Source organism: Lepisma saccharinum, chromosome 2 (genome assembly GCF_977018435.1).
Source record: "Lepisma saccharinum chromosome 2, izLepSacc3.1, whole genome shotgun sequence".
Lineage (NCBI taxonomy): Eukaryota > Metazoa > Arthropoda > Insecta > Zygentoma > Lepismatidae > Lepisma > Lepisma saccharinum.
Window position 1 is genome coordinate 18,189,207 of NC_139230.1, and position 21,302 is coordinate 18,210,508.

The 21,302-nt window shown below is 39.1% G+C and overlaps 1 protein-coding gene across 10 annotated transcripts in view; it reads right to left on the bottom strand.

Annotated features, from left to right (window-relative positions):
* Nucleotides 1-21,302, bottom strand: part of Ssdp (Sequence-specific single-stranded DNA-binding protein) — a 294,147-nt gene that overhangs the window by 269,689 nt on the left and 3,156 nt on the right. For all 10 annotated transcript variants that reach the window (XM_083117122.1, XM_083117123.1, XM_083117116.1 and 7 more), the window contains exon 2: nucleotides 16,040-16,112. In XM_083117122.1, coding sequence (XP_082973248.1) covers nucleotides 16,040-16,112 — 73 coding nt within the window. The remainder of the gene's footprint in view (nucleotides 1-16,039; nucleotides 16,113-21,302) is intronic.

Below are 21,302 nucleotides of genomic sequence, written 5' to 3' on the forward strand. Positions count from 1 at the left end.
AAAAGTGTGAATGATGGGGATACAGCGAATAGGGTTAGCACATCCCGCTACGACATCTTATCATCACTCATCCACATCTTTGCAAATTAGCCAAAAGTGACAAAATACAAGTAAAATAAAGCAAATCAATCAATGTGTCATAATAAATCCACCAATAAAAACCATGACTCGCACATTTCCCTGGCAGAGTGCGTTTCTTTAGTTGTTTTAGGTTCAGTTTATGCACAGATAGGCTAATCGGAACGACCACGTGTCTCAACCGGATATCGAACGCTGGACCCCTTGATCGCAAGGCGGCAACATCGTTACCAGTGCGCCATCGGGGAGAGTGGTAGCACAGCTTGCTGTAAAGAGGTCGCAGGTTCCAACCATGTTTAAGGCATGAATATGTATTTTGTCTCGTCAACCTCTTTGTTATATTACGTCGCTTTTTCTCTACATTGGGCTAATCGCAACGATGAGGATGAGTGAGGATCGATTATGGGATGCACAGAAAGAACGCCGGCCAGTGGCCCCCAACCCGAAAACTTTGGGGCGAGTTCGAAAGTGGACCAGTAACAGCCACCGAGCCATATCATCCACTTCATCGTGCATCCTCATCGCGAGACAGGCAACCACCGAAGATGACCGGAATAGACAGACAGAAAGAAGAAAAATAAAATCTCTTCACTTGAAACGATCCTTTTTATGTAAATTTTGGTTATTTTATATAACTTCCCTTAAGTTTAATAGCGAAGATAAGGATGATAATGAACGGATGAAATGTTGGGACAAACACAATGACACACATCTGTGTCTAACCATGGTCCGAATCACGGCCCCTGGCTTCGTAGTGTGTTAGGAGGATAACTACACAACCACAGAGATGAGTCAACATATTCAGACAACCTGTTGATAAAATATATTCATCTCTTCACTAAAATACGATAAATACAGAAGGAAAATGCTCTGCCTAAAACAGAGGGATAGAGAGGAGCTGTCATTTCGCACGCAGTAACAGACTTCTTTAGGGGAAACACTACATAGGAAAGTAGGTTTTTGTGCCTACGGGGCCTTATACAGCCTTAGTTTATATCATATCATCAGATGCACGTTTTGGTTTTAGTTCATGCCTAGTTGAACTGTTTTAGTTTTGAGTAAATTATAATAGGATATATGTAATTTTATTCCAGAAATTTTGTCAAAGGGGTATGTATGTCTCAATATTTTGTTACTGGCGCGCTCATTATATAAATCAATCTACAGAAATCATAGAATAAGTATGGCAGAAAACTGTTCTGAACTGACACAGGAGCACGTAGTTTGAGGTTCAAACTTCAGAGGTCAAGAAATCGATATTTCAGTAATCTCTTGCCCCAGGCCTGAAACTGACATTTTCTCCACATATTTCTGAGCTTTCGAATAGGCAGTTCTAGGATATTTTTTCTGCACTATATTTACTATAATAAGACTATTAAACTTGAAGATTCTGGGTTTGTGTCCATGCCAGGCATGGGTGCTAGCGATTGTCTCTTCACCAATTTCATCTTCATTATCGTGATTACCTAACGAGGTATAAAAGCGATGTAAAATAACTCAATGCGAATTTTATACACAGCAACTACATTATTCCAGATTCTACTTGGCGTGATAAGCCAATGACTGTTACCAATAAATGTCCCACAATTCTACCGTGTTGAAACCTGTGAACAACATCCAGATATCATGTTTAAAAAGAATCACAAGAAATCACTCGCTACAGAGGAAGAGTAGACCCAATGATCATTGAAGAGCCCTAATGGAAGTGATACGATATTTGGAAGCTTAGAATTTCACAGTATCTTAATATGCAATATGCTGATGGGAATATACAGTGCGTTGTCGAGAATACTGTCTTAGTCTTTTTACTTCACAACTACATTTTCCATTTTTATTTAGGCCCGTGGTCGTCTTTACTTTCCACGATCGCACATTAGAAGTAGTACTGATTTACGTAACCTCTCGTGTATTTTGTTTATAAAGTCCACTTGATGCTCAGATAGGTTAATCGGAATTGAAACTACAGTTTGAAGAGGGATCCAAGACACTTTGCGATGTATAGTCAATGAATTTAGTAGTACTGTGTAAATTAATGCAGCGTAATTTTGATATACTCGTCTTAACGTTGTGCAAAATTAATTGGAAAAGTTTACACTTTCATTAAGACTACACGAAGCAATGGAAAATGTTATCAAATATGTCGACCGAATTGCACCCTGTATAAAGAAGCAAATAACGGCAACACTAAACAGTGGGGTGCCTAATGGGAGGATTGTGGTGGTCATAACCCCCTTTCCAAAATCATTGGCATTGGCACGCCACTGCTACTAAGTGAGGCGAGTGTACCTCCCCCAGGGATCGAGCCGGGATCCCCTGCAGCGGTTCTGAAAGGGTGTGCCGCGAAAATTTACAAAAAATGCATTATAATGGGAAACAGTGCCGGGTCAACAAATCTTGGGCCCCCGCAAAATATTAGCAAAGCCCCCCCCCCTCTACCTACCTTCACGCACACACACACACACACACACACACACACACACACACACATATATATATATATATATATATATATATATATATAATGTATATTACACATATATAATGTCTGTGTGTGTAATTCTTGATCTTATGTTGACAAACTCACATACGAGGGCCTACGGGATGGTTCAAAAGTCGGTTAACACCCAATATAAAAAGCAAAGGAGTTAGGCTGGATACAATCGGTCATGATAGAAAAGGTTAGGCTTATGGTCCAAGCAGACGTCCACCAAATTTGTGGCCACCATACTGGATTCAACTCATTTTTTTTTATAAATGGGAAAGGGGGGATGTGCATAGGCGGCGATTTCTTACGAGATGTGTGGGAGGTAAAGATAAGTAAAGCATAAATACTGATTTCATTCTGTCTGCTGGAAGGGGGGCAATTTTCTTTTCCTTAAGGTGGAACATAATAAACTTGAATTACATTTAAAAATTCACTGCTGTGATTATGTAATTATACAACACAACATAATACTTTACATGTAACTTTTGACTGAGAATTTATTATCATATTCTGTTTATAATACTTATTCTTACAATCCTTTGTAGAAGTTTAATATCTTCACACATATTTACATAAAAAAGGAAGGCCCAAGATAAAATTTTCATCTGGGCGAGCGATTTTTGACATTTCCGAAGGGAAACAAATGAGCCTATCTTGCAATGGACTGCCTCCTTCAAGAGCATGCAGACTACAGTATTCCCATACCTCTTCCTCTATTCTCGCACATATTCATTCATAATATGCCATGCGTTTTCGTTAATTCATTGTCAGTTTGAAAAAGGAAATACTGAAATAGTAAACGCACAAGCACAAGAAACCCTCAAACTGAGTGATAGTCCCACATTATTGATTCTGCCCATTTCAGAGCAGAATCCTGCGTACTTTCCCACCTCTTGTGTGCAAACGTTATGTAATATGTTGGAAGATATGCATTGGGCCCCTTATATGGGGGTCAAACGAGAACTGGATGGGCCCCGGGCCCCTCTTCCCCTCCCTCCCGGTTTCGGCACCGGTGGTGATGTGATATATATATATATATATATATGACACTATTTTCTCGCACCTGTAGAATGATACATTTGTTACAATCATGCAGTCAAAAATCTTTCCTGATTAAAGATAGGTTGAAGACACCTTCACCACAGCTTTTCTCGTAAAATTGTAGACTGATTTGATCAAAGGTCGGAATTTTTCCGGCATTGTCCCCGCAAAAAGATAATCCAGGATGGGGCCCTGCCCCCATACATCCTAAACGTGCCTTCACGGCACGGTGCTACATGCACATGGAACATTACCTTTACCTGTGTATATTGTATTCGTTTCTGTACCTCGGAGTAACTAACTTTATTTTTTGTATGCGCATATACAAACCCTGTACTATGTCAATGGCTGAGGGCCCCTCTAAAGGCTTACTTGTCTCCGGGCCCCTCCGGCACTGATGGGAAAGCATGAACATATACATCATACAACACATACATGTGTGTGAAATATTCTAATAATGATACTAATTACATTATATTATTTATATACGGATGTGGCGCAATATTATACATGGCGAAACAGTGTGCCTCGATCCAAAAGAGTTTGAGAACCTCTGCTCTGTAGACTGATCATAATAAAGATGACCGATAAATGATTGATTCGTTTGGTATATTTTAATTCACTTTTCTCCCACTCATGGATAACCGCGAAGATAAGGATGAGTGATGATATGAGAAAATTGACGAAGGGTCATTTACAAAGAATACCCATGCCAAGATCGGGATTCGAACCCAGGACTCGTGGCGTTGTAGCGCTCTGAGCTAAGCACTCCGCCAAGGGTGACCGATAAATTTTAGCAATAATCCAGAGAATCGACAGAAGAATCCCAGGTTTCCAAATTTTTTACGTGTAGATTAAGTCACCGTAACCACCAGGCCCAGATTTCTGGGGGAAACTTCAGCCCCACGCCAACAACACTTACTTTGAAAACGACAAAAAAAACATTAGATACATTTTAAATGTGGCATAAAATATAAGGAAAACTAACCATCCGGCAAATATTGGCACAACAGTTACAATATGTCAATATGGGACCTCAAGATGTTGTTAGCCCCTAGCGTCTACAGATCTAAATACTCTCCTCTCCTGGTACCCATTCTGGCGCGGTGGTCCGCTAAAATACCTTACTGGCAATTTCACGTTCATGCAACAGTCGATGGAGCCGACCTCCGTGGCAGGGTGGTTAGCACAGCGCGCTACGACGCCAGATATACCGGGTTCGAATCACGCCCTGAGCATGGGTGTTCTTTGCGAGTGTCAATTTCATCTTCATCTTCGCAATTAGCCAAAAAAGGATCAAATTAACCACTCAAGCAAGCAACTGCGGGTGTGGAGTTCTACCAGTGTACACTGGTATGGCATCAGCGACATTGTCTGGTGCACCGAGACCAAGGATCTTCGATTGATTTACATGGTTCATTTTACTTCGCCTTTCTGCCACTTTTGGCTAATCGCGAAGATGAGGATGAGTGAAGATATGAATAAATTGATGAAGGGACATTCACACTTCTGGGTTGCAGTGATTCCACTGAACGTTCTTGGGAGTGAGAAAAGTTCATGACTGTACACTGCAAAGCCAGTAAGGTGTCCATCAAGACAGATCGACATTTATCCTTATGGTGGTTGCACAACAGGAGAATTGGATACGATACTACAGGTGCTTCTAAGTCTGCCTACAACAACTAGCCCTTACGCCTTACGCACGTGTCTACACTGTGTTGACACACTCGGTTTAAATCGCCACGTGGTGGCTAGCAATACTAATACCCGTAACGGTTGCACGTGCATAATTGAAATCGTTTTGTTTTGCTCCATAATTTGTGATAGTGATATGTGTAGTTCTACAAGTGCCTGTTATGATGTCGTGCTTGTTATTTTTAACGCCAAGCACATAATTAGTGTTTTGTTCCAACTCTTGCAAACGCACGGATTGTGTTTCCAACAAGCGTGCGTTTGGTGCCAGCAGGACGCAAACAGAACGGCTTCAACAAGTTCGATCTGTGGATATCACGTGACCACCTTGTAAATCAGTTAAAATTAGGTGCGATACAACCATGCCCTGGCTTTTCTTCGAACCTGGAACCTCAGGCTTCGTAGCGCGTTAGGTCGACAACACAGTTATCGGAAACCTGGCAGAAATAACTTTTGTCTCTGTGGCCTGGTAATAGCTTCACTCACTGGATTTCTGGAAACTTCCAAGATCAAAGAAAATAATATAAAATAAATATGTCCATTTATCCTTTCTCTTTCTATATCGTTCATTTTACTTCGCATCCCTTCATCTGGGTTAATCGCGACGATGAAATGATGGGACAAACACAATGATACACCCGTGGCTTATCCAGGGTTCGAACCTGGAATCTCTGGCCTCGTAGTGTTACGATGACCACTATCATCGAGGCAGATTTTATTTTACAAATCATAGTGCACTTCCAAACAACACTATCCGGAAGAAAGAGTGCGCATATAAGAAATATATAAACTGACTCCAATTGAGGAATATACTGATTTGTTAATCACAGCTTTTCTAAGGATAACTTTGGAAGATTGGAAAATCCATACATTTTGAGTTTTGACTTTTTAAAATTTCCATATTCTAAAGTAATCTAGCATTGAGGAACTACGTAAGTCAATTTCATGCACAAACACGTTCGAAACTGGACCTACAAGTTTTTTAGTGAATTATTTGATCTACAAACAATTTTATACGGCTACGATTTTTGTCCTCCAATGAACGATTGGGTGGGAGTAATGTTGTACGGCCCACATATTTGTAATCATTAATAATCGTTTTGTTTGTCCAGTGCATATCTCTCTTCGTTTGTGTCAATACATAACTAACACAACATATTACCAGAAGTACGTAGATCATGGCGAGTTATAGAAATTTAGTCGTGGGGCAAAAAAGTTGTTTTGCTTCTTTCTAAATAAGGAAATAGAGTTGCTTCTCAACATTTGTTTGGGTTTAACTTTTAAAAAAATATATTCCAAAAGGGGTTTCGTTACGTGCATCATAGTCTTTTGAAGGGATGCACACGTGTTGCATAAACTTAATAACAAGTAGGGAGTCACTAGAAAACTCCTATGAAGGAGCACTGTTAGATCAAAAATGCTCGGGTACAAACAATGCATCAGATTGAATCCGTTAGTGATTTCAAAGTGACATCATATTCCGTGGCTGCTAATGACATTTGCTAATGAGAACGACAGTGCAGCAATAAAATAGACGACTGTCAAACATGAGACAAGATGAAGGTCTCACAGCATAAGAACAGTTTTAAATTAACTAGTTCAAACACCATAAATATACAGCAACACGAGTTGACACTGTCGCGTTGCAGAAAGTAGGTCTTTCACTGAGAATCATAATCATACCATGTGATGGAACTATAAAGGTTAGACTGCACACTTTATCAGAATACCCCCAACCCATCTCCATACCCATTGTTGAGAGGCTGTTTTGATACCCAAAACCACTTATGCATGTACACTGACGAAAAATCTAACATCATACACCCGGAAAATCGAACCCACGTCTCCAAATGGTAGCTGGTCCTACAGCATGGACCATGGTGGTATTGTCTTCATCATACTAACATGCTGGAGTGCTGTAGGCCCAGACCCTCATTCCATCCACAATAGGTTCGACATTCATCAATATCATGTGATCATAACCCACCTTCATCATTGTGCTCGACATAAAATAGAAAAAAACAACGCAAATGAAGAATACAAAAATACTCTTCTTTGTCTCTTGATCACAGATCAGGCCATCTTGCAACAATACTGCCTTCAGCCTAGTGTCAGTATGCACTCAGCCTAACACTGTCATTGCATTCACACAGGATTACTCCCTCCTTAACAATTGACACACTTTGAGCATACATACTTACTTCAGAGCATTTACATTAAAAGTGGGGCTCAGCTTCTTGAGTTCCACTTTAGGCACAGATATTCTAACCAGGACACGACCTACAATTTAAAGCAAGACCCGAATCACCATGGATCTTCAACAAGGATTCGATCCCAAGAACCCTTCATTACAAGACAACTGCTTGGCAACTATGCTATCGGGGAGGCCCACGAGATACGTACATAACAGTTGGGCTGAAAAGTTCGTAGGCTAACATAGTAAAAAATATTTTTTTGACAATATTCGATTTTATTATTCAATATGGTTGCCTTCGAGGGCGATACAACGATTATAGCGGTCATACAATTTTTCGATGCCATTTTTATAGTATGATTTCTCTTCAGCCTCAAAATAGGTCTCAGTTTCGGTGATTACCTCTTCATCAGTGCTAAATTTCTTTCCAGCGAGCATTCTTTTAAGGTCTGCAAACAGGAAAAAGTCACTGGGGGCCAGATCTGGAGAATATGGTGGATGGGGAAGCAATTCGTAGTCTAATTCATGTAATTTTGCCATCGTTTTCATTGATTTGTGACACGGTGCATTGTCTTGATGAAACAGCACTTTTTTCTTCTTCAAATGGGGCCGTTTTTTCGTGATTTCATCCTTTAAACGCTCCAACAATGCTATGTAATAATCGCTGTTGATGGTCTGGCCCTTTTTGAGGTAATCGATGAATATAATACCATGCGCATCCCAGAATACTGATGCCATAACCTTGCCAGCCGACTGTTGCGTCTTTCCACGCTTTGGATTCGGTTCATCACGTGCAGTCCACTCGGCTGACTGTCGATTGGACTCTGGAGTGTAGTTATGGAGCCATGTTTCATCCATTGTAATATATCGACGGAAAAATTCGTGTTTATTACGGTTGAATATCGCTAAACATTGCTCCGAATCATCAAAACGTTGTTGCTTTTGATCGATTGTGAGCACGCGCGGCACCCATTTTGCACACAGCTTTCGCATGTTCAAATATTCATGCACAATATGTCCAACACGTTCGTTTGATATTTTTAAAGTCTCAGCTATCTCGATCAACTTCACTTTACGATAATTTAAAATTATTTTGTGGACTTTTTTGATGTTTTCGTCGGTAACAGCCTCTTTGGGGCGTCCACTGCGTGCATCGTCTTCGATGCTCATTTCGCCTAGTTTAAATTTAGCAAACCACTTCTCAACGGTTGATTTTCCTGGTGCAGAGTCCGAATAATGTTTATCAAGCCAAGCCTTGGCTTCAACAGTATTTTTTTTCGCCAAAAAGCAATGCTTTATTAACACACGAAATTCTTTTTTATCCATTTTTTCACAATAACAAAAGCTGCTTCACTCACAATGCTATATCTCACGAACTAATTATCCGGCAGCTGTGAAATTTATACACGTATCTTTTGAAGGTTAGTACTAAGTAAAAATCACATGGATTTAATTCTAGTAACGCCATCTATGAGTCAGCCTACGAACTTTTCAGCCCAACTGTTACCCTTCCCGGCAACTGGAGCAAGCGAAGGAAAGAAGTGTCTGTGCAGGTAGAGACTCGAGAGGGCACGACCAATAAACATGTGAGAGGGGAAAAGATGGCTGTAGATACCAGCTGGATGCTGCAAGCCGCACTGCTTTCCTTCGCCCACTTGCTTTCTACCCTTCTATGCCGTTATGCGCAGCCATGCTCCACAGATTCCAGGAACAGAGTTTATTCCTCAAGTTAGCGACCCATCATCTTCCAAGTGGCGACTTCTGTTTCATAGATTACAGTCAGCCCCCCCTCAAATACTGGGATCAACAGACAAAACCTGGGTCTCCACGGGCAATACCTCCTAACAGAAACGAGGCTCCGATCGTTCGATCTGGAAAATTCCTCACAAAAGTAAGTTCTGCGTTATAAAAACATACACAGGAGGTCAAACCATGTACTCGCTCTGCTATTAGGCTTTCTCAACACCAGACGAGGGCTGGGGTGGTATACCGTTAACCCTTCCTTTATACTGTCATCTCAGTCACGGTTAACCTAACTGCATAAATTGGACAAATCACAACACGCGATTGATCATCAGGAATGCAAGAACTTGAAAGAGGATGGATTACCCAGGTGTGTCATTGTGCATGTTTCATCATAGATTTCATCATTATTCCTCCCGTTGCGATAACACGAGGTAGAAAAGCGACGTAAAATGATCAAAATATACATATAATGTGTGCGTATGCTTGCCAACATTTCACTTAGAATATATTCAGAACCTGACTCGGTCCTCCAAATTCAACATGCTACTGATTGCATAGGTACACTCATGTTAAAAAAAAGTGGCACATACTTCAACTGTCCAAGTTTATAAAATGATGAGTGTACAACAATTGACCTGTCCGATGGCGAAGTCGTCGCCTTGTAATCAAGGCGTCGCGGGTTCGATAGCCGTTGGAGGCACATAGCGGTTCGGATTCCACTTTAAACTGTAGGTCCACTTCCGATTAAACTACCTGCGCATAAAGTGAACAATAACAATTTTTAATTGTTGTTTTAAGTCCACTTTATACACAGATAGGCTAATCGGGACTGGACCTACAGTTTAAAGTAGGATCCGAACTACTGTGCAATGTGCCCCGCCGGGTATCGAACCCGGAACTCCTTAGTTACAAGGCGATGACGTTACCACTATGCCATCGGGGAGTCTAAAGTTGTTGTCGAACAGTAGAAAGAAGATATTGGAAACCAGTCAACAGTGACATACAACAAATTCTGATCATATCATTAGAAGGGAACAGCCTCTACTAGAGCGCTTGTTTTATTTTTGGGGGGTTGGTTTACTTTGGTGTTTCAAGTCCAGTTTATGCACAGTTAAGGCTAATCGGTACTGGAATTACAGTTTAAAGTGGGATCCGACCCACAATGTGCCTCCACGGGGTATCGAACCCGGGACCCCTTGATTACAAGAGGACGACGCTACCCCTGCGGCACCGGGGAGGCCCCTAGAGTGCTTGTGTAATATTCCAGTTTTCCCACCATATTTTTTCATGTTTTGAGAAAATTGTCCTTTACCCCTTCGATTTGCTCCCTACCCTCTACCTCAAATGTTGTAGGCAATAAGGTGTGATGCAGGCACGTAGGCAGGGGGAGGGTTTGGGGGGGTTTCCTACAGATATCTAATCTAAATACTGTGTAGTGGTAAATAATTGAACTTCATTAGCAGGATTAAACATCTTGTATAATAAGTTGTAATATACTGAGAAATTCATCTTCAGGGATTCTACCCCTCATTTTTCGCCTTTAGATGACGGCTGCTGATAAGGGATGAGGCCCCCCCACACGAAAAACAGTTGTGGCTACGGGCCTGGTGTGATGGTATGTTGATAGCAAGCACATTGATCTAAATAGACATACGTATATTCCTATACTCAAAGTAGTAAATAACCAAACGAATAAACGGTCACAAAATAAATGTCTCAATAGCAGAGAAAAACAAGGAAAATCCTATATTCAGTACAGCATTACTAACAACATAATTAAAGATTCGGTTGAGGAGGATTTCGAGGTAGAACAAGGCTCACTTTACCACGCTCACAAAGGAGACTCCCACATAGCACAATGGTCCGGTTCTTACATTCAACTGGAGGTCCAGTCCCGATTAGCTTTATCTGAGCATGTCGTCGTCTTAAAAACAAACTTTACGAGCTCGGTTAGGCTGATCGGAACTGAACAGACAGCTCAACGCAAGATTCGAACCAGCATATATGTCTCTCCTCACTGATAAATTAAACCTGAGCCCATTGATTACAAGACAATAACGTTTGCCACAATTGGTAATACTAAAGAAGTGTGCTCCAAAGTAGGAGTTAATTTTAATCTATCTTCTACTTCGGCTACTTTACGTCGATTTTCTACACCTTTGGTAAATCGCGAATATTGGGGTGAACGACAAACTCGAGAAATTACGCCAGGGAAGACGGTATGAATTTCATCATAGCACTAGCAATTTCCTATTCTTTTGCATTTTACGCAGTTTATCGGACCCTAAGGATTGACGGCAAAGTTGAACTGATGTCACAGACAATATGACCAAGACAACCACGATTATACAGGATTTGAACGCATGTTCCCGATCCTGTCCAAAAGGTATTACTATCCGAAGGAAATGACACATTCTCTCCGCATGCAGTGCTTTCAAGGGGAGAACCACATTCTCTTGGTTACACCCTCGCAAAGGCGACAGTCAGATCTCATACAGTAACTTTATTTCATGGTTGACATACGTATGGACAATCAGCCACCACTTTTGGATAATCGTGAAGACGCGGATGAAAAGGCGAGATGATGAAATTCATAAAAGGACACTCACAAAAAAACATGCACAAGCCCCACAGAGAATTAGAGGCTTCCTGGATGCGAGTTCAGACGCCAGAGCCTCGTTAGTGTGCAAAATGCAGTCCACTGTAGTGATATTCATCATCAACCCTGAATCAATTCCAGTTAACTCGTATGACCTCTTTCTTTCTTTCAAGTCTACGTTTTAAGCGATTTCCTCTAAGAAATACTATAAACTACTGCCTTTTCGCCATACGATTGACTGACTGGTTTGGTTTATTTTACTTTACTTTTGGCTAATGCAACCCATTTGAAATATCACACTGCGTGTGTCAAAAAGAGAAGATTTTGAAAATTATATTGGACATTTGTCATATTCCTCAGGTCTGCTTCTACTTGCCATCTTGATTACTGATGCCGTACTTGCACTTCTGTCAATTCATCCGTGCCTCTCTCTCCTTTCCAATGGGGCACCTAAGAGCGCATAAATCTGTGTCGCTTTCCAAGTTCCAACCTCCTACTTCTGGCAAATCGTCGGCATTCTAGCTTGACACAACTTCATCGCACAACTGGGATACTGCCAATTTATGTTTATGGGTCATTTGACGACTTACTGCGATTTTATGTGTCGCAAATGTACTCAAGACAAATCTTTACAAAATACAGTGAGGCCGTACAAAGTACCTCCAACTGCAAACAGCAGTCACCTTTGTCTGTTAGCGCCATAAACGTGACAATATTCACTGTACTTATAGTAAGATATGCCCTCTTCTGAACATTATTAAGTGTTTATGTCACGCTTAGAGTACAAATAGTAACATCTCTTTACGTGTACTCCTAGATTATGTTAAATAAATCAATGTAGAATGCCCACAACGTGTTGAACAACAAATTTCTGTACCTTTCAATAAAAAAAAATAGAATAATCGCAAGCAAGATTAAAATGAAACTCAAAAAAAGCCAGGTATTTTAAACATCTTCTACTGTCCACTGAATGGTATGGAATGCTTCCACATAAGCTCAACAGGGCGGTAGTTTAGTGCAATGTAGTTCGCATTTTATAGAATGTAGTGAATGGAACATTGTTGACATGCATTATCAGTGGAAACCAATCAAAAATCGCACTACATCTTTGAGAATAATGTGTGAAAGTTGACAACTGAGCGAAGTTTATGTTAGTTAACAGGGCTTTAGCTCCATCTCAACATCTCGATAGAAAGTATGCCTGTGAACTTGCTACTCAGCCTGAATATCCAGTAACACCACAGAACTGGAAACCAGGGCCTACAAATAACTAAACTGCCCAGCGAACATTCACTTCCTTCCCTACCAGTGGCGGCGATTTAGGGGGAGTTGCCTCTCACTCTTTGCCCCTGGACTGAGCTCTCAATGCTAAACCTTGTCTACCAAGAAAAATAAAATTACCTTTGCACCCTCCTCAGTTTGACACCCAATCGCGTCTACTGTAGCCCACTATGAATGCAAATAGACTAGGGAATGAAGGTCAATCTGCAGAGATATTATGATGATAGCCAGCTTTCCTTAACATTATGCACACATTAGGTAGGTGCAAGGACTCTAATTCAAATATTAAACAGATTTTTTTCTTGAATGGCATGCCATATGCTCCAAACTTAATTTCATTTATGACAAATCAAGCATTTTATATCAAATGAATTGGTGGATTATTTATGTGTAAGCAAGAAACGAATATAAGTTACACTCCCCCCTCCCCCCCCCCGAGAACATAACCTCCTTTTAAACACAATGAATCCTTTTTATTTCATTACACATATTACTTCACAAGCATTCATTGTTCCACTTTTGACTTTCTGGAATGTCAATCGCCTGTCGAATATCATCGCATTCTACTCTACTACTAAACTCTGTGGCACAACAGCCTTCGAATGGCCAGGGCCTGCCCGAGCGGCTTTTCGTTTGGTAACACATGGTACGGTCAGTGCATCAGATCCCATCGCCACTGTTTTCTGGCTTTCATGACCGGAGCCGACTACTTCTTATTTTCAAGTAGCTTCAAAATTGTCCTCACGACCAGGAATCGAGCCCATGACTGCTTGCACCAAAGGCAAGAGCTCTAGCCACTTGGCTACATTCAACTCTACTCCTGTAATTCTAATTCTGCAACGAAGTTACTTAAGGAATGGACATTTAACAAAAGGTTCATCAATAAACCTATGGAAGAACCAAGGCTTTAAGGTTCTTAATGGTAAAGTACTAACTGTCATTTCATTTCACTGATTGTAAGTGCATACTGTTACACCCAGTGCTTTTTTCTGAGGAAAAAGGTTCAGGCACCTTTCAAGATGATGGTTTCTTATGTTCCAGATGGTTTCTTATTGTTATTGTTAGTCCTAAGAACTAATCAAAATATTGTGGCATGTTCATAAATGATTGTTTATGTATGTAGTTACACACACACATCTTGTTCATTAAAATAAAATGCTATTGGTACCATTCTTGTGCAGCGTAACACCAGAAAAAAAAAAAGGACTGGTTGCAAATGCCAAAACCATGAATGTGCTAAATCATAGAGATAAAAGCATTTTAATAGTAAAGTTCCATGAAAAAAAACAACAGGTTTTACATTTGGATAAATGTTGTCATCGGTAAAATATGTGCAACGATATGTCCAAGTCATGTACCTCTGCATTCATTCTCAAGGGAGTTATTGAATATTTTAACTGCCTTCCACTTGGTGTAATGTCGGGGGGGGGGGGGGAGTGACCCTTCCCAGATGACCTATGACATAGTAAGTGTAAAGCATATATCCAACTGCACTATAAGGGATCAGGATTTGATTTCCAGGGCAATAGATCTAATGGCAGGAAAACTCATATCACTGTCCCCATATAAGCAGCTTCAGAAGTCTTCCAACATTTCAGCAACAGAGTTTCCTGGGAGGTCAAATGGCAGCAAGAGTATGGTGCTAATTACACCATCTCAATTATGGCAAATTTACACTTTGCAGTCTGGAAGAAGAATGCACCTATACTCCAAGAAGACCACGGACATTTAAAAAAAAAAAAGTCACATCTTGCAAAACTGACCACATCACCTTCATTCATGTTTGTTCTTTAGCACTGCTTTTCTGCCAGGAAAAGGACAAATAAAGAGAATGACGTTCCAGCTTTCTTTCAAGGTAAGGAAGGATATTCTTGGGAATCTAAAGAACCAACAAAAACTATAGACGTGTTCCTCGTCAAAATATAATACGAGGAATTCCAGGCTTGACAAAGATTGTTAGAAATTTAGGTGAAAATCCTCAAATGGAAGATATTTGGTCTCTAATTTTAGATGACGACATTATTGATCATATTGTGTTGTGGACAAATGTAAAATTAGAGAAAACAAGAATTAAAGTCAAAGAGCATCAAAAGAGCAATTACAGACCAACTGATAAGTGTGAAATAAAAGCACTTTTAGCTCTTTTTATGCTTACATCAATTTGTAAGTCTGGACATGAGGATATGGTTTCCCTATTTTCTACTGATTCTATGGGTAGACCCATATTTAGATCAGCTATGTCAGTGAAGCGTTTCTAAATTTTGTTACTCTGCCTCTGATTTGACGACTCTGAAACAAGGGAAACACGGAAGGAGTCCAACAAAGTTGCATTTTCATAAAAAAGAAAAGTTTTTCTCAATAATATTTATTTTTTCTTACGTAGCACTTGCGTTGTGTATGTATTTTGAAATAAATTTTATAATATTAGATTATAAGAATAAATCTATGTAATACTTTGCCAAGGAAACAAAAGTTTCGGCGTTCCGTGTCTGTCAGACACATACTTCCAATTATGTAATAAAAAATTATACTTCCTGTTAAGGGTTAAAGTGAGATCCAAACCACCATACAATGTGCCTTAATTGGAAATTGTACTCGGAACCCCTTGATTACAAGGCAACAAGGGTAACAGTCTTATCATTACATTACGGGGGTCAGATTTATGTAGTCTGACTGACATGCGGGAGACCCATGTTTCCTCTTGATGGTAACTTTTTGAGCAATGTCCCTATTTGGAGCGGCTCTGAGGTTCACCAAGCCTTCAGTAAATGTGTGCCCAACAGCCTAATGGGGGGGTGGTGTTAAGGTGGATGGATTATGATGCTGAGTATCACCTCCACAGATAGCCGAGATATTATTAACACTTTGTATTATATTCAATATATTTCAGTATTCAATAGCAACAATAAAATTTTTCACCTACCTCGGATAAAAAAGTCTGTGCTGCCTTTTGAGCTCCTACATGAAGTAAATATTCATAAACGTACAACGCTAGCCTGCAAAGAAATAAAAAGAACCACAAATCAGTATGCTGTAAATTTTGAGTGTGTTATTTTAAATTATGTATTACATTAGCATAGAATACATATAAAGTTACGCCAATAACGTGCAAAAACTCTTCACCGTACACAATCATAGAAGAGCCGAAATTCCACAAAGTATATGTATTCCATATCTCCATCTACAACTGTAACTGTGTATATTTTAAGTGTGTTCGCTTAGTCCTAATATGATGTCCATCCTGGCAAACAAATGCTTACAACAATCGTCACATTAATAAATAGAAAATTACCTCCAATACACACATCTTAGTAGTCACAGAAGGAAAGGGGGGGGGGGGCAAGGCAGGTATTATATCCATACAAACACAGTGTTTCCATACAGCACAGAGGACATTAAAACAAACAACTATTCTCATTACATTTTGCTTATTAAAGTTTTGTGGCTGCAAGCCTTAAAAATTAACCTTCTCTTTCATGTATACATGCCACCATGCATATAATATTCACAGTTGGTGCTACCATTTATTTTTACAGAAGACAATTTATATTATACTATGAACAGAGAGTGTGATGCATTACAATAATGACCCACCTCCGAAATCCAAAGACTACTAGACAACAAGAGGTGCAAGTCCCTACTCTAATGCAAAAACATAAAATAGGATATGCTAAATAATCAGCGTGGATGGAAACTAGTCCATTAAATTACTTGACATTTTAAACAAAAACCTGAGATTTCATTAAATATGCAGGGTGTACTAGAAGTGATAGCGCAAACTGAAATGGTGAAAAGTACACAACAGTAGAAGCAAAAAAAAGTCTTAGTAAACATGGTGTTGCAAACCAACCATTTGCGAGATAATTGCAAATATCTGGTTATGATCCACCACTGACTTGATTGTTTGTACACATCGTATGTTTTTCACATGAGAGGTGCCATAGTACTACTTAGTAACAAATAAGTTCTCACTAGACATTACTGTTGCGTTTATTAAAAAGGACTATTGTACTGTACATTATGTTACATGTATGGCAGTGTTACGTTTTAAGAGACCTCGGATTGTGCAAGAAGATAAGCGTACAATGTGTTCAAACAATCAAGTCAGTGGTGGGCTCTACATTTCTATAGCTTGCTATCACACATTTTATTTATGGAGCACAAAACTAATGTTTTCATGAAGGTTAAAATTTTTCTTTTTATTATTGTACAAGAACATTTAAGGTAAAAATTTAAAAATAATAATTATATGAGAACAAAATGTATTATTAAAGTCATAGAAACAAAAAAGTGGCTTTACTATTTTTTTTTAAAAAAAAATGACTGTTAAACTATCACAGCCGGGAATTGTGGTTAACTCGTTTATTCTGTAATTGTTGACATTACATTCGTACTTACTTATTCTGCATTGCGAAAGATTGTTTAACAAGGGATTACATTTTTTTTTTAACGAAATAAGTATCTATTGTCGACATATCGAGTAATTATTGTTCTTTCTTTTCTCACTTCCTGAACACACAAAATGGCGGGCAAATCTTGACTAGCGTTGTGTTTCAAACTGCAAAGCAGTGTTTCAAACCATCCATGAATAGCCCCAAAAACCATTCTGGATCGTATAACCATCCACGAACAGCCCCAAACACCATTCATGATAGCCCCACACACCATCACGGTAAGGTTAGGTTAGGCTGCTTTAGGTTGGGCAATAAATTGAAAAAACTGTGTGTTTGGAAACACTTACCGAGGATTATGTCATCAGATGCTCGCAACATCCGGTTCAAGTACAAAGCTGGAAATGAAAGCAACAGCTTTCATGCATTGGACGGACATTATTATAGAAAACACATGATTTAGCACCCAAATACATTGAAAAATGCGAGAAGACACTTCTACGACCTTCCGAAATTACACAGAAACTCAATTCCATAGGTACTTTCTCCTGTAAATTTGAAGAAATCTGATTCCCGACTTTGATAGTTTTACAAAAATAACATCATTAAAGAGCAAGATACAAAAAATTACTTTTACCAAACCATTTTCCACCCATGCATAATCTAATGGGGAAAAGTTCAGTGCATTGAACCGAATAATATCTTAGCAAGCAAACTTTTACAAAGAAATGATGTTTGCCTTTATGTCCTCTATATAATGTTGTACGGTGACATCCAATATATATATTTATGTCTATCGCCAGTGCTACTGCATGTTGTAGACTACTATGGACTAGTACATACACAGATTTTTTAAACTAACTGCAAACAACTCGAAAAAAAATACACATAAATCTAGTGTACAAACTCCTGTAGCAAGCAAACAAACTAAGCAAAAAAAAGAATAAAAAAATTATATCAAGATCTCATATTTTAACATGGGCTTAACCAAAATTTATGTATTGCTAGTAAATTCAAATGCAGCAAATCTCAATTAAATGACACCAAGACCAAAAATAAAAATTTGCCTATGGTCTTGAATTGAATTGTTGTTTTGAGTCCACTTTATGCATAGAAAGGCTAATTGGAACTGGACCTATGGTCTTAATTTATTGCATATAGCATTATTTGTATATCCTTAATCATAGTGGAGGTAATTGCTTCCATCCTCTGACTTGCCTTTCACCCATACCCCTCCCCCGGTAGTAATGGTGGAAAGCTGGGAACCCCCGAGTTGCATATGCAGGAGCATTGGCCATTGTTTGTTTTGTGAATGTTCACTTCATGCAGAGATAGGCTCATCGAGACAGGACATACAGTTTAAAGTGAGATCTTCCACTGGGTATCGAACCCGTAGCCTCTTCATTGCAAGTTAACTAGATTCTTACCAGAGTATGGCAGTCACATGGCCTAACAATTTATCCCCAGTGATTACACCAAAACAACTTATTTTAAAAGCATCGATGGTAGGTTTAATATTAATAACTGAAGGAAGCATTCCAACTTTCCAATTATGCTGCTAAAGTGTCCCTCCCATATCTTTGGTATGAACTTTGGGTATCAGTTCGTTACATCGGAGACACTTTAAAATCGGATATTTTGTGTTTCGTATGGTTCGTACTTACCAATTGTGTATTGCGGAACATATTTGAAGGTGCCATTAAGGTTTTCACACGATTAGAAACATTTTTTACACTAAAATAAGCCATTTTTCGAAGTGTTTCGGAACGCACGTCATGGTGCGAGCCCCACAAACCATTCACGGATAGCCCCATAAACCATTTGGGAATGTATAACCATCTATGAATAGCCCCCAAAAAACATTCCCGGATAGCCCCACGGACCATTCACAGAAGGTTAGGTTAGGTTCAGTTAGGTTAGGCAAACAGTTAAAAATACTGCGTGGTTACGTTTTTGCTTAAATTGAAGCAACGGGAATTGATTTCCAGCTGAAATAGATTGAAAGATGAAAGAAAATACCTCGAAGAACTTCAACAATGCTACAGAAACTGATTTCCGTAAGTATTTTCTCTTGTAAATTTGAAGAAAAGTGTCTCCGATATAACGAACTGTTACCGAACTTTGTTCACAACTGACGATTCCAACTACAGCATTTGTGTTGTGTATATTATGGATGGTAGACCACACACACACAAACAATACAGAATAATACAGAATTGATTCATATGCCATCCAATGTAAACAAGGGAGAAACACTATATGAAGTGGTATACGTATGTAACAGGGAGGGAGTGACAACACTTCCACTTCCAAAATGGCACTGAACCTGAAAAAATATAGTTACCTTCATATGCCAGCATAAACATTCTCAGCTTGCAAAGTAATTCCAATAAACTTTAAAAAGTTCTGATGAAGAACTGCAATGTAGTGTTGAAATTTGTAGGTGGTGAAGTTGCAAAATGCAACTATTCCTTTTGGTTTAGAACTTAACCGATCAGATGGCAACTGTTTAATATGATGCAATTTAGAGTTGCTTTTCTGCCACTTTTGGCTAATCACAACGATGAGGATGAAATTGATGAAAAGACACTCACAAGGAACACACATACCCCAAACAAAATTCGAACCTGGGACACCTCTCATCATGCTGTGCTTAGAACTACTCCACTACAGAGGTTGGCTGGCCATTGTTCAACACTAAGGAATTCTTATCCTTATAGCCAGACTAAATTTGTTACAGTGAATTTTTTTAATGCAAGAGCACCACTAGTTAATTGCAACCAAGAGTGAAAATGAAATCTTGGTGGAATTCATAAGAAAACAACTATGAATAATGCTGTAGCTTGAATTCATATCAAAGATCTGTAGCTTACCATCACCAATTAATTTGTGTTCCCTACACAGTCGAACATTTGAATGTCAAAACAAAATAATGTTACAGCAATAAGTGTCCCAAAAGATTTCACCTCATCAGATAAATTCCAGTGCAACAATAAAGGTAGTTATTTTAAATAAAATAATATGAATCCTTGTTTTGAGGTTCTAAAAAATGGAAGAAATATAGATCTGCAAATGCACTTCTAGTTTTAGTAGTTTTCATTAATTTGCTATTGAATCGCATTCAATGATAAAATTGTCTGCTTTGGAGGCTAAATATAAACATTAGGTCACCAATCAGTAACGGAATATGAGATATGTTGGTTTCAATCCTGCAATATATGTAACTTCCAATGAATCTGCTAGAATCCAAGTTCAGGACCATAACAATCTTATTTTCTTCAATGATACGACTCGCAACCTATTCAAAACAACACATTGTCAGTGTGGAATTAAAGTACCAAACATTTAAAATCTCCACCACAGTGGAGGTGCTGAGTCTCTACAACCCCCAACCGGGCAAGCATATAACAAGTGTAATGTAGAAATATGGATTGCAATCTCAGTATTCTAGGTATCTTCAATAGTAAGTTCATGGCATCACAAATATCTAGAAAACTGCAAACTGTGAAGAAATCGGTTCCCCATAACAACATAGTGCATGCAGGGCGGTGCACTGTCTTACATGCACTATGATTAATATCTAATAGGACTGAAACTATTAAATGGATGATACTCTTCATAAAATAACATGCAGTCTCATCACAACATGTGAACTTCATAGGTGTTCACATACTACATGTTTCTGTTCAAGCGGTGCTATGTCACCCATGTGTACCTTGCTATTTTTGTGCTGGTCATTCTATATAGATCCACGAAAAGGTGGAAGATAGTTTTATAGCAGTGTTATAGTACAAG